Below are 12,981 nucleotides of genomic sequence, written 5' to 3'. Positions count from 1 at the left end.
ACTGTATGTGACAAGGACACAGCCTCAGAATAGAAGGCTGTCCTTTTAGAACAGAAATGGGAGGAATCTCTTTAGCCAGAGAGTGGTGAATCTGTGGATTCATTGCCAAAAGCAGCTGTGGAAGCCAAGTCTTTATGTGTATTTATGGCAGAGGTTGATAAATTGGTTAGGGCATGAAGGGATACGGGGAGAAAACAGGACTGGGGCTGAGAGGGAAAATGAATCAGCCACAATGAAATGGTGGAGCAGACTCAATGAGCCAAATGGCCTAATTCTGCTCCTATATCTTATGGATTGTGATAAACTCGTCTATCAATTAACCACTGGCTTGTCCCAGTTAGAACAGTACATGATACTTAAGAAGAGTATCAGGTTATGGAAAGAGTGCAGAGGTCTGTGAAAATAGTATCAGGGCAGAAAACAAAGTGCTGTGCGCTACAAGGAGATGCTGGCAGTTTTCCCTAGAGTGGCAGAGGTTGAGAGAAGATTTATAGGGCAGAGAATGGTGGCTGGTTGGAATTTTATTTTTATTTTTATCTAGAGATAAGCCTCTCCAGCCCAGCAACCCGGTGATTTAACCCTAGCCTAATCACAGGACAATTTACAATGACCATTTATCCAGTAGGTCTTTTGGAATGTGGGAGGAAACCAGAACACCCTGAGGAAATACACACTCACAGGAAGGACGTACAAACTTCTTGCAGACGGTTTTGGAATTGAACTCCAAACTTTGACGCTTTGAGCAGTAACAGTTTCACACTAACTGCAACGTTACCGTGGCACCCACCCCCCCGCCCATGTGGTGGAATTTGTTGCTAGGGATGACGTGGAGGCAGATAGCAGAGCAGCGTTTAAGAGACTCTTAGTACATGAATGTGCAGAGATAGAGGGATACGATCAATGCACGAGGAAGAGGATTAGACGAATTAGGGGTGTCATTGTTTCAATTGGTTCAGTACAATTGAAAGGCCTGAAGGTCCTACATTCCGATATGGGTGATGTTATCTGAAGAAACGGAGATCAGGTTACAGAGAAATTCTCAAAATGCAATTTGACATGTATTTGAAGAGACTAACTTGTAGAATAACAAACTCCCACCACAAATGCTGCTCCGAAACAACAAATGTCATGACATATGTCAGTGATAAAACCTGGTTCTGAGGAAGAAAGAGGAAATTATGGGGTGAGGGACAGAACGAAGGGAATAGTACAGGCCTCCTTCTAAGATTCTATTTGCTGAGAATCTCTGCCTTCAAAACTGTAAACCCACTACAAACAAATAAAACACAGAGACATGGAGTGTAAAATCAATTAAACACAGAGACTAGAAAAAAATGTTAACCTTTGAACCATGTTTGCAACAGAAGACAAAAATTCATCCAACTTCTTCGAAAACATCTCCACTCCCATCTTGAAAAAGTTGATCTGAAAAACACAGAAGACTGAAATGAATTTTCACACACTTGATTTGTGTGAGGAGTCAGAGCTGACACTTCACTGCCCCCAGACCTCCACAACTAAGAATGGACTTGTCAAATTCTGTCATTGTTCTTATTTGAAAATCAGAGTGCAGCAGAGAGCTGCAGAGGGCGGGGGGGGGGGGGTGGGTGCTGACACCCTTCATCGGAATTTTGGCGTGAAATGTCGATTGTTTATTCCCCTCCACTGATGCTGAATGACCTGCTGAGTTCCTCCAGCATTTTGTGCACGTTGCTCCAGATTTCTAATACCTGCAGAATCTCTTGCATCTAATATTTGAAAAACGATTTCACATTAAATTCAGAAGACTTAATCAGAATCTGGTAGGAATATGTACTGTGGTCTGCCGAGACCATGATATAGGAAAGCAGCTGACTCACCTGACTCTGAGTGAAGCCCAGTAATGGATCCAGCATGGCCACGCGTTTCCTGTGTTGCAGTGCGTTTAAGGCACAGTAATACTGCAGGGAATAATGGTGCTGTTTTCGCCTTGCCGCAACTACTTCAGTTACCACCTCCGCCTTCAACTGAAGAACAGCCGGAGCAGCAGTTACATCCTCTGCAACTAGACACAGGTAAAACACGGCACAACAACTGCAAGGCTAACCTACAGAGTACATATGGATGCTTCCTGTGTGTGAGAAGGGTATGACTGCCCCCTTGTGCCCTTCCTGTACTGCAGAAATTGCCTTTTAAACTTAAAACAACATAAAGTTGCAAGAAAATATGAGAAGATACGTCATTTAAACCAATTAACAATATCTATAGACACTGTTTTTTTAAATTTGACATACACATACTTAAGAAACAATAGTGGATTATCTATAGAAATCAACAGCTAAGGGTTTTACACACAAAATGCTGGAGGAACTCAGCAGACCAGGCAGCATCTATGGAAAAGAGTAAAACAGTCGACGTTGTCTGTACTTTTTTCAATAGATGCTGCCTGGTCCGCTGAGTTCCTCCAGCATCATGTGTGTGTTGCTCGGATTTCCAACATCTGCAGATTTTCTCTTGTTGTTTATTAAGGGTTAGTTCTGTTTACTTTACTATCTAATACAGAGTTTATGTTTTTATTAACTTTAATGGAATTTCTCATCACTACTATTATCAAGTGGGTTAGACTGACAGAGTCATACAGCACAGAAACAAGCCCTTCATCCCAAATGGTCCAAGGTTGTTGTCTAAGCCCGTCCCATTTGTCCATATTTGGCCCAGCTTTACTGACATCTGTCTTAACTATTTCCTCTGACAGTTCACTTCATACACTCAGCACCCATTGGGTGAAAGCGTTACCCCTCAGGTTCCTATTAAATCTCTCCCCTCACCTTACATCTGTATCCTCTAGTCGTAAGAGTCGCAGCACAGAAAAAGACCCTTCAGCCCATCTAGTCTGTACCGAACTATTTAAACTGCCGAGTCCCATTGACCTGCACCTGGACCATGGCCCTCCATATCCTCCAATCCATGTATCTATCCAAACTTGGGGTCCGAAATTGAAATCGCATCTACCATTTGCACTGCCAGCTCATTCCACACTCTCAGCATCCTCTGGGTGAAGAAGTCCCACCCCCCCTTGTGTTCTCCTTAAAATTTCACCTTTCACCCTTACCAGTGACCTCTAGTTGTAGTCTCTCACAACCTCACAATCTCGGTGTCATTGGCAAATTTGAATGCCAAGCGACTGAACTTTCTTGACCAACTTCCCATCCTTGTCAAATGTTTCACTGAAGTACACATAGACACATCCAATGCCTTGCCTTCATCAACTTTCCTGGTAACTTCCTCGGAAAATTCTAGAAGATTGGTTAGACATGATCTACCATGCACGAAGCTATCCTGACCATCCCTAATGAGCCCCTGTCCATCCAAACACTCATATATACCTTCCAATGATTTTCCCACTACTGATGTCAGGATCTCCATCCTGAGGGCCTTTCTTAAACAGCGCAACAACATTGGCTATCCTCCAATCCTGCAGTACCTCACCTGTCACTAAGGATGATTTAAGTATCTCTGCTCAGACCCCTGCAACTTCTGCACTTGCCTCCCACAGGGTCCGAGGGAACACCTCATCGAGACCTGGGGATTTGTTCACCTTAATTTGCCTCAACACCGTGAACACCTTGGTTCCTGAACCCTGGGGAAAAAGAGAGTGCACGCATCCTGTCTTTGCCACTTATAATGCTACCAGTATAGCACTATAGTCAGTGTCAAGCTGAGCTCCCTTTCTGTGTGAGGAAGGTTGTCAAAGGAAACTGCACACCAGCAGGGTATTTGTGAAAGTACATGATGACTTGTGAAAGCTCGTGAAAGATGTGTCACAGTACCCAGAACATCCTCTTTGTATTGAATTTGTAGGAGCCATGCACCTGTCCTCTATTTCCACTGTATTCTGTGTTGCCTGTTTATGATGTCTATTATGCTAATTAGTTACAAGTGAGGGCAGCAAAAACCATACAAAATTAAATTACATATTCGTGCTTTGCTCAGGGCAATTTGCAGCTAGGGATCGACAGAGGTCACACCTTTTGTTGATCACTCAATTTCACTTAACTTTGTATGCTTAAGTTTTATCACTTCAAGATTGTATGTTTGCTAATTGCTGATAAAGGATTGAACACATATCTTCGACTTTGGAACAATCATTATTGGAGCTGAGGGCACATCATACAAATATAGCAAATCCATGGGGGTCACCAGCAGCAGCCACTGGTTTAGTATACAATATTTTACATCATTACCATGTAATAGTTAATACGTAATAGTTAACAGATAGTTAAGAGAGAAGAATAAGACTGGACCTTGGGGGAAAGTGCTTAATTGGGGCAAGGTTAATTACATCAGCATTAGGCAGGAAACAAGACAGAGTAGACTGGGAGTGGCTGCTATTGGGCAGGTACACGTCTGACATGTGGGAGTAGTTTAAAACCCAGCTGATCAAATTCCAGGACCAACACATTCCCATGAAAAAAAAGACAAGGATGACGAGGACTGGGAATCTGGGATGATGAGAGCTATCAGGGTACAACATCAGAAGCCAGTGGCACTGTTACCAGCTCTGAGGCTCAGCAGAGAAGGGTAATGTCAGGCAGAGCAATAGTGATAGGAAACTTAATAGTTAGGGGAGCAGACAGCAGGTTCTGTGGCTGCGAAAGAGAAGGTGAGCATCCAGAAGTCATGTGCATATTGACACCAATGACATAGGTAGACAGAAGAGGCTGAAGAGCAGGACCTCCAAGGTAGCAATCTCTATCACTCTCAGTGCCATGCGTTAGTCAGGAGAGGAATAGGATGAATGAGTGGCTGAGGAACTGGATGCAGAGAGCAGGGTTCAGATTTCCGGATCATTGGGATCTCTTCTTGGGAAGGTATGACCTGTAAAAAAAGAAAGGGTTACCTGAAGCCGAGGAGGACCAATATCCTTGAGGGCAGGTTTGATAGAGGTGTTGGGAGGGTTTAAACTAATTTGGCAGGTGGGTGGGAACTGACATGACAGGGCAATTGGTGTATCAGTTAATGCAGTGTGTAATAAGACTATGAAGAAGGACAGGCAGATGATAGGGCAACATTGCAGTCAGTGGGATGAGTTGATGTGTAACAAACGGTGATGAATACAAGTCTGAAGGTGTTTTATTTGAATGCACTAGTATACTGAATAAGGTAGATGGTCTTGTAGCACAGTTAGAAATTGGCAGGTATGACATTATGGGCATCACTGAGTAGTGGCTGAAAGAAGATCACATTTGGGAGCTAAACATCCAAAGATGTATCGAAAGGACAGGCAGGTAGGCAGAGGGGATGGGGTAAAAAATAATATCAAATCTTTAGAAAGGAGATGAGATAGGATCAGATTATGTAGCTTCCTTGTGGGTAGGGTAAAAAGACCCTAATGAAGGTTATATACAGGGCCCGAACAGCAGTCAGGATGTGGGATATAAAGTTCAACAGGAAAGAGAAAAGGCATGTAAAAAGGGCAAAGTTACAATTATCATGGAGGTATGCAGGTAGTTTGGGAAAATCAGGTTGGTGCTTGCTCCCAAGAGAAGAGAATTTGTAGAATGCTTATGAAATGGCTTAGAGCAGCCTGTGGTTCCCACTAGGGTAAAGGCAAATCTGGATTGGATGTTAAGTAATGAACTGGATTTGATTAAGGTAAAGAAAACCTTTGGAACCAGTGATCATGATATGACAGAATTCACCCTGCAGTTTGGGGTGAAGAAGATAAAGTGAGATGTATTAGTATTACAGTGGGGTTTCACTAAAGGGAACCTCAGAGGCTTGAGAGAGCAGCTGGACAAAGTTCACTGAAGGGGACACTATTAGGGATGGCGGCAGAACAGCAATGGCTGGAGTTTCTGGGGGCAATTCAGAAAGTGCAGGATAAATAAGACCATAAGACACAGGAGCAGAATTAGGCTATTCAGCCCATCGAGTCTGCTCCGCTATTCAATCATGGCTGATCCCGGATCCCACTCAACCCCATACAGCTTCCTTCTTGGCATATCCTTTGATGTCCAAATACATTCCAAAGATGAAGAAGAATTCTAAAGGGAGGCTGTGGCAATTGTGGCTGACAAGGAAAGTGAATGACAGCATAAAAGCAAAAGAGAGAGCACATAATGTAGCAAAAGTTAGTAGGAAATCAGAGGATTGGGAAGCTTTTAAAATCCAACAGAACAACTAAAAAACCCAAAAGGAGAGAAACAATGAAATATTAAGGTAAGATGGCCAATAATATCAGAAAATACTAAAAGTTTTTTCAGAGATATAAAGAGTAAAAAGAAAGCCAACAGTGAATATTGGACCCCTGAAGTAACGCTGGAGAGAGAGTAACGGGGAACAAAGACATGGCAGCCAAATAAGTATGTTGCGTCAGTTTTCACTGCGAAAAAGACACTAGCAGTATGCCAGAAATTCAAGAGTGTCAGGCGACAGAAGTGAGTGCAGTTGCTTTTACTAAGAAGGTGCTTGGGAAGCTGAAAGGTCTGAGGGTAGACAAGTCACCTGGACCAGATGGATTTCACCCCAGGGTCTGAAGGAAGTAGTTGAAGAGATTGTGGAGGCATTAGTAATGATCTTTCAAGAGTCACTAGATTCTGAAATGCTTCTGGAGGACTAGAAAATTGCAGATGTCATTCCACTTTTTAAGAAGGGATAAAGGAAATTATAGGCCAACTAGCCTGACTTCAGTGGTTAGGAAGATGTTGAAGTCCATTATTAAGGATGAGGTTTCAAGGTACTTGGAAGCACGTGATAAAGTAGGTCATGATCAGCATGGTTTCCTTAAGAAGAAAACTTGCCTGACAAATCTGTTGGAATTCTTCGAGAAATAACAGGCAGAATAGACAGAGGGTGTTGTGTACTTGAATTTTCAGAAGACCTCTGACAAGGTGTCACACATGAGGCTGCTTAACAAGATAAGAGCCCATGGTATTACAGGAAAGAATCTAGCATGGATAAAAGATTGGCTGACTGGCAGGAAGCAAAGAGTCGGAATAAAGGGGCTCTTTTCTGGTTGGCTGCTGGTGACCAAAGGTGTTTCACGGGGGTAGGATGGAATGGTGGAGCAGACTTGATGGGCCAAGTGGCCTAGTTCTGTTCCTATGCCTAATGGTCTTATTGTCTTGTGTTATAAATTTAGTCAAAAGTAAAACAGAAGCATTTGTAAGATCTGGGAAACTGAAATTGGATAGGGACTTTGAGGAAATAAAAAGGTGGCAGGAAAGACCTTAAGACATCAGGAAGACAAAAGGAGTCCTTGAAATGTCCATGATGAGCAGGATTAAAGGCAATTTATACATAGATTAAAAACAAGAAGGTAGCTAGGGAGAGGGCAGTACTACTCAAAGATAAAGGAGGGAACTTATATCAGGAGCCAGAGGAAGTGGGCAAGGTACTAAATGAGTGCAGAAAGACAGTAAGATCAGAAGGATTATTTTTGATATTCAAGGGCATGTTGATATCAAGGTGGTGGTAGTATTGGGCCTTTTGAAGACCACTAAAACAGCGGTCCCCAGAGCCTGATGGAACCTGTCCAGGTTATTAAGAGAAGCAAGAGAGGAGATGGTTGCACCTTGACAGAGATAATTGTATCCTCTGGCAATGAGCAAGGTTACATTGGCCAATGTTGTTCCTCTTTTTAAGAGGAGCAAAAAGAACAAATAAGTCAACGGTAGAGAAATTATTGGAGAATATTCTTATGGACAGGAGTTACTCATAGCTGGAAAAGCATGAACTCATTAGTAATGGTCAGCAAGGCTTTGTGCGGGGGAGGGCATGTCTTACAAACTTGAGGAGTTGACTAAAATGGGCAGTGCATGAGGGTAGGGCAGTGAATATTGTGTTGAGGGGCTTCAGTTAAACCAGTTGACAAGGTTCTTCGTGGTAGGCTGGTCCAGATGATCAACACACAAGGGATCCATTCAAGGAATCTTGATAAATTGGATTCAAAACTGGTGTGGCTGTAGAGGGCAAAAGGTAGTTATGTAAGGGTGATATACTGACTAGAGGTCTGTGACCAGGGCTGTTCTGCAGGGATTAGTGCTGAGGCCTGGTTTAGTAATTTATGTAGATGAGTCAGATGAAAATGTAAATAGACTGATTAGTAAGTTTGCAAATGTCACAAAGATGGAGTTGTAGATAGCAAGGTTATAGATAGGTTGTCAAAGGATTCAGTAGGATAGAAACCAGGTGGAAATGCGAGCAGAGAAGCGACAAGTGGTGTTTAATATGGAGTTTAAGACGTTACACTTTGGGAGGTCAAATGTAAAAGAAAAATAAAGGACAGGACCCTTCCGAACAATGTACAGAGGGATCTTGGGGTTCAAGTCTATTGCTCCTTGAAAGCAGCAACACAAGTGGGAAAGGAGGAGTATGCCACACTTGTCTTCAACGGTTGGGGCACTGAGTGTGAAAGTCTGTAAGTCAATTCACAACTGCAGAAAAATTTGATTAGGCGGCATTGAGTATTCTGTGCAGTTTTGTTCACTGTATTACAGAAAGGGGCAGCACAGGAGCATAGTGGTTAGCATAATACTACTACAGAGCTAGCAACCCGGGTTCAATTCCCGCTGCCATCCTGTAAGGAGTTTGTATGTTCTCCTCGTGACATTCCAAAGACCAGCAGGTTAGCAGGTGTGTAACTGGGCAGAGTAGGCTAATTGGGCTGGAAGGACCTGTTAACTGGCTGTATAAAAAATTATAAAAAAAAAGACTGGGGACTTCATGGAGAGTGCAAAAGAGGTTCACTCAGACATTGCCTGGATTAAAAAATACGAGCTACAAGGAGAAGTTGGACAACTTAGATAGCTTGGTGGAGAGACAACTTGATAGTTTATAAAATTATGAGAAGTACAGATACAGATACAGCAGATAATAATCGTTTTTTTGCAGGTAGAGAGCATGGATCTGAGTGGGAAAGTTCACAGGAGATTTTGCAGAGTGGTGAGTGCCTGGAACGTGTTGCCAGGGGAGCTGGTGGAAGCAGTCACAACAGCAATGTTGAAGTACTTAGACAGATACCTAAACAAGAAGGGAGTAGAGGGAGGGATACAGGCAGGTGGGATTAGTGTAAACCGCATCAATGTCAATACAGGTATGGTGGGCCAGAGGACCTGCTCCTGAGCTGCCCGCTCTGTGTTCAACATGAGGAGTGCTTCATCCCTACAGCTGGGGGAGTCTTCTATCTACAGCTTCCTGCAGTTTTCTCACACACTGCAGCAGAGCAGGAGAATTTAGGAAAAGGACCAGACAGAGGGACAGGAGGGAAGGGGAGGACAGAGGATCCCAGGCTGTCATTACCACTGACTCCCACAACAGCCCAGATGTGGGTACCATGAGTGATGAACAAAATAGGCCGGAGGGACATTTGTCAGAGGGAGACACATTAGGCTGCACTCTGGCACCACGGGTAAGAATATGGTGGGAGGCTTCTCTAGAAAGGAGCATACGTACTGACCCAGGGGTCTCTGATAAGGACTACAATCCAGATGCCTTTATTATCAGGCTAGTAGAGATAAAGTGTGGGATTGTTGGCACCTTGTCAGGCCAAATGTTATGTGGTAAGTGGGAGTAATTAGCAACTGCAGAGCCAGGAGACTGAGCTCCACTCCACACCAGAATGACACCTGGAAAGAGCAGGCTGTCTTCCGAGGAGAGGCCAGTCTCCCATCTGCTGCAGGCTAAGATAGAGGCGACTTGATTGAAGCAAACAAAATTCTCAGGGGGACTTTTCAGGATGTTTTAGTTGTTTTCTCTTGTAAGAGAATCTCAAACTAAGTCACTGTTATAAACAAGGGATTATCCATTTATAAGAGAGAGGTGGGTAATTTTTCCCTCACAAGGTCACATCTTCTGGAACTCTCTTGCTCAAAGGTGGTGGAAGCAGTCTCTGAATCACCTGTGCTCTCTCTCTTCTGAAACAAACATCCACCCCTACAGGACCCTGCAGGGAGCTGACTTCAAGGACAGCAGGGAACATCGCGGCAAGCACCCCTGGTTCAGTGTCAAAGCTCACCAGGAGTCTAGCAGTAATCAGGTGGAATAGTGAAATATGAAGAAGAATTAGAAAAATGCAAAGAACCGACAGGCACAGATCCAAAATAATCATGGTGACATATGTACTTTGATTTCAAATTTACTTGAACTTTGAAAATGCCTAACACTCTTAAAAAGTATGTAAAAATGAGGGGGTAGAAACAGTAACGCAAGTTGGACTACAAGTTCCAGCCCCCAGTAGGTACTCAGTCAAGACATAGCTGCCCAAGTCTTATCTAACACATTCGAGTTCCCCTTTTACCTTTTCATTTTCTCTTCTTTTGGGTAACTTGCTGTACTTGGCCATTGCCATGTCATGTTCTACAGAAAATAGATACCAGCATGTTATTTTGGGTATGGATCATTTAAAACCAACTAATACAATGTCCTGCCGAAGGGTTTTGGCCTGAAACATTGACTGTACTCTTTTCCATAGATGGTGCCTGGCCTGCTGAGTTCCTCCAGCATTTTGTGTGTGTTAATACAATGTGAAGATAGAAAACTTAATATTCTTCAAATTAATAGTCAGCTAAGAACTTAAAAGTAGCCAGAAACACAAGGCAGTTGTATGTTAAGAGTCAGAATGCACTGGATTCAACAGTTCAGGATTGTACCTTTAGTAGTCAAATGTTCAATGCTGTTGGACTGTCCTCCCAGCAACTACAGACTCATCTGCTCCATTCTCCAGCACTCTCGGCCTGTGTGTTATTAACTCTAGTGCATGTGCAATTTTATCTTTTATCAGTGACAATGTTTTGATGCCTAATAGCTTGGTATGGCACTGCACTGCACATGACCATAAGAAACTTGCAGAGTTGTGGACACAGATCAGCACATCGTGGAAACCAGTCGCCTCTCTATGGATTCTGTCTATATTTCTTCCTGCCTCAGTACCAGCAGCCCAGCATAATCGAAGAGCCCACGCATCACAGACATTCTCTTTTCTCCTCTCTCCCGTTGAACAGAAGATACAAAAGCCTGAAAGCACGTCCAACAAGCTCAAGGACATCTTCTACCCCACTGATTTTAGACAAGTAAATAGCTCCTTAATGCAATTAGAGCTATTACTTCACAATCTACCTCATTAATCATCTTGCAGCTTATTGTCTGACTGCACTGCACTTTTTCGGTAGCTGTTGTATCCTGTTATCATTTTACCTTATTCTAGTAAATCTTCTCTGTACGCTCTCTATTTTGTTGACATCCTTCCTATAATTCGGTGACCAGAACTGTATACAATACTCCAAATTTGGCCTTACCAATGCCTCGTACAATTTCAACATTACATCGTGACTCCTATACTCAATGCTCTGATTTATAAAGGCCAGCATACCAAAAGCTTTCTTCACCACCCTATCCACATTCTTCAATGCCCTACCATTTACCATGTATGTCCTATTTTGATTAGTCCTGCCAAATGTAGCACCTCACATTTATCAACATTAAACTCCATCTGCCATCTTTCAGCCCACTCTTCTAACTGGCCTAAATCTCTCCGCAAGCTTTGAAAACCTACTTCATTATCCACAACTCCACCTATCTTAGTATCATCTGCATACTTCTTAATCCAATTTACCACCCCATCATCCAGATCATTAATGTATATGACAAATAACACTGGACCCAGTACAGATCCCTGAGGCACACCACTAGACACCAGCCTCCCATCTGACAAACAGTTATCCACCACTACTCTCTGGCGTTTCCCATCCAGCCACTGCTGAATCCATTTTACTACTTCAATGTTAATACCTAACGATTGAACCTTAACTAACCTTCCGTGTGGAACCTTGTACTGAAGTCCATATAGACAATATCCACCACTTTACCCTCGTCAACTTTCTTAGTAACCTCTTCAAAAAATTCAATAAGATTTGTCAAACATGACTTTCCACGCACAAATCCATGTTGACTGTTCCTAATCAGACCCTGTCTATCCAGATAATTATATATAACATCTCTAAGAATACTTTCCATCAATTTACCCACCACTGACATCAAACTCACAGGCTGATGATTGCTAGGTTTACTCTTAGAACCCTTTTTAAACAATGTAACAACATGAGCAATATGCCAATCCTCCGGCAGCATCCCCGTTTCTAAAGACATTTGAAATATTTCTGTCAGAGCCCTTGCTATTTCCACACTAACTTCCCTCAATGTCCTAGGGAATATCCTGTCAGGACCTGGAGACTTATCCACTTTCATATTCCTTAAAAGCGCCAGTACTTCCTCGTCTTTAATTGTCATAGTTTCGGTAACTACCCTACTTGTATCCCTTCCCTTAAGCAATTCAATGTCCTTCACCTTAGTGAATACCAAAGAAAAGAAATTGTTCAAAATCTCCCCCATCTCTTTTGGCTCCGCACACAGCCATCCACGCTGATTCTCTAAGGGACTAACTTTATCCCTCGCTATCCTTTTGCCATTAATATAACTGTAGAAACCCTATGGATTTATTTTCACCTTACTTGCCAAAGCAACCTTTTAGCTTTTCTAATTTCTTTCTTAAGATTCTTTTTACATTCTTTATATTCCTCGAGCACCTCATTTACTCCAAGCTGCCTATATTTATTGTAGATATCTCTCTTTTTCCGAACCAAGTTTCCAATATCCCTTGAAAACCATGGCTCTCTCAAACTTTTAACCTTTCGTTTCGACCTAACAGGAAGATAGATTCTGTATCCTGAAAATTTCACCTTTAAATGACCTCCATTTCTCTATTACATCCTTCCCATAAAACAAATTGTCCCAATCCACTCTTCTAAATCCTTTCACATCTCCTCAAAGTTAGCCTTTCTCCAATCAAAAATCTCAACCCTGGGTCCAGTCCTATCCTTCTCCATAATTATACTGAAACTAGTGGCATTGTGATCACTGGACCCGAAGTGCTCCCCAACACATACCTCCGTCACCTGACCTACTTCATTCCCTAACGGGAGATCCAACACTGCCCCTTCTCTA

General features: G+C 42.7%; 1 protein-coding gene across 5 annotated transcripts in view; it reads right to left on the bottom strand.

The window, feature by feature from the left end:
* Window positions 1-12,981, bottom strand: part of appl2 (adaptor protein, phosphotyrosine interaction, PH domain and leucine zipper containing 2) — a 137,603-nt gene that overhangs the window by 62,087 nt on the left and 62,535 nt on the right. For all 5 annotated transcript variants that reach the window (XM_072241685.1, XM_072241682.1, XM_072241681.1 and 2 more), the window contains 3 exons: window positions 10,280-10,338; window positions 1,860-2,006; window positions 1,343-1,425 (listed from right to left, as the gene is read on the bottom strand). In XM_072241685.1, the coding sequence (XP_072097786.1) occupies window positions 1,343-1,425; window positions 1,860-2,006; window positions 10,280-10,338 (289 nt within the window). The remainder of the gene's footprint in view (window positions 1-1,342; window positions 1,426-1,859; window positions 2,007-10,279; window positions 10,339-12,981) is intronic.

This window comes from Mobula birostris, chromosome 23 (assembly GCF_030028105.1).
Source record: "Mobula birostris isolate sMobBir1 chromosome 23, sMobBir1.hap1, whole genome shotgun sequence".
Lineage (NCBI taxonomy): Eukaryota > Metazoa > Chordata > Chondrichthyes > Myliobatiformes > Myliobatidae > Mobula > Mobula birostris.
Note: the sequence above shows the minus strand (reverse complement) of the source record. Positions and strands in the feature narration are given on the sequence as shown.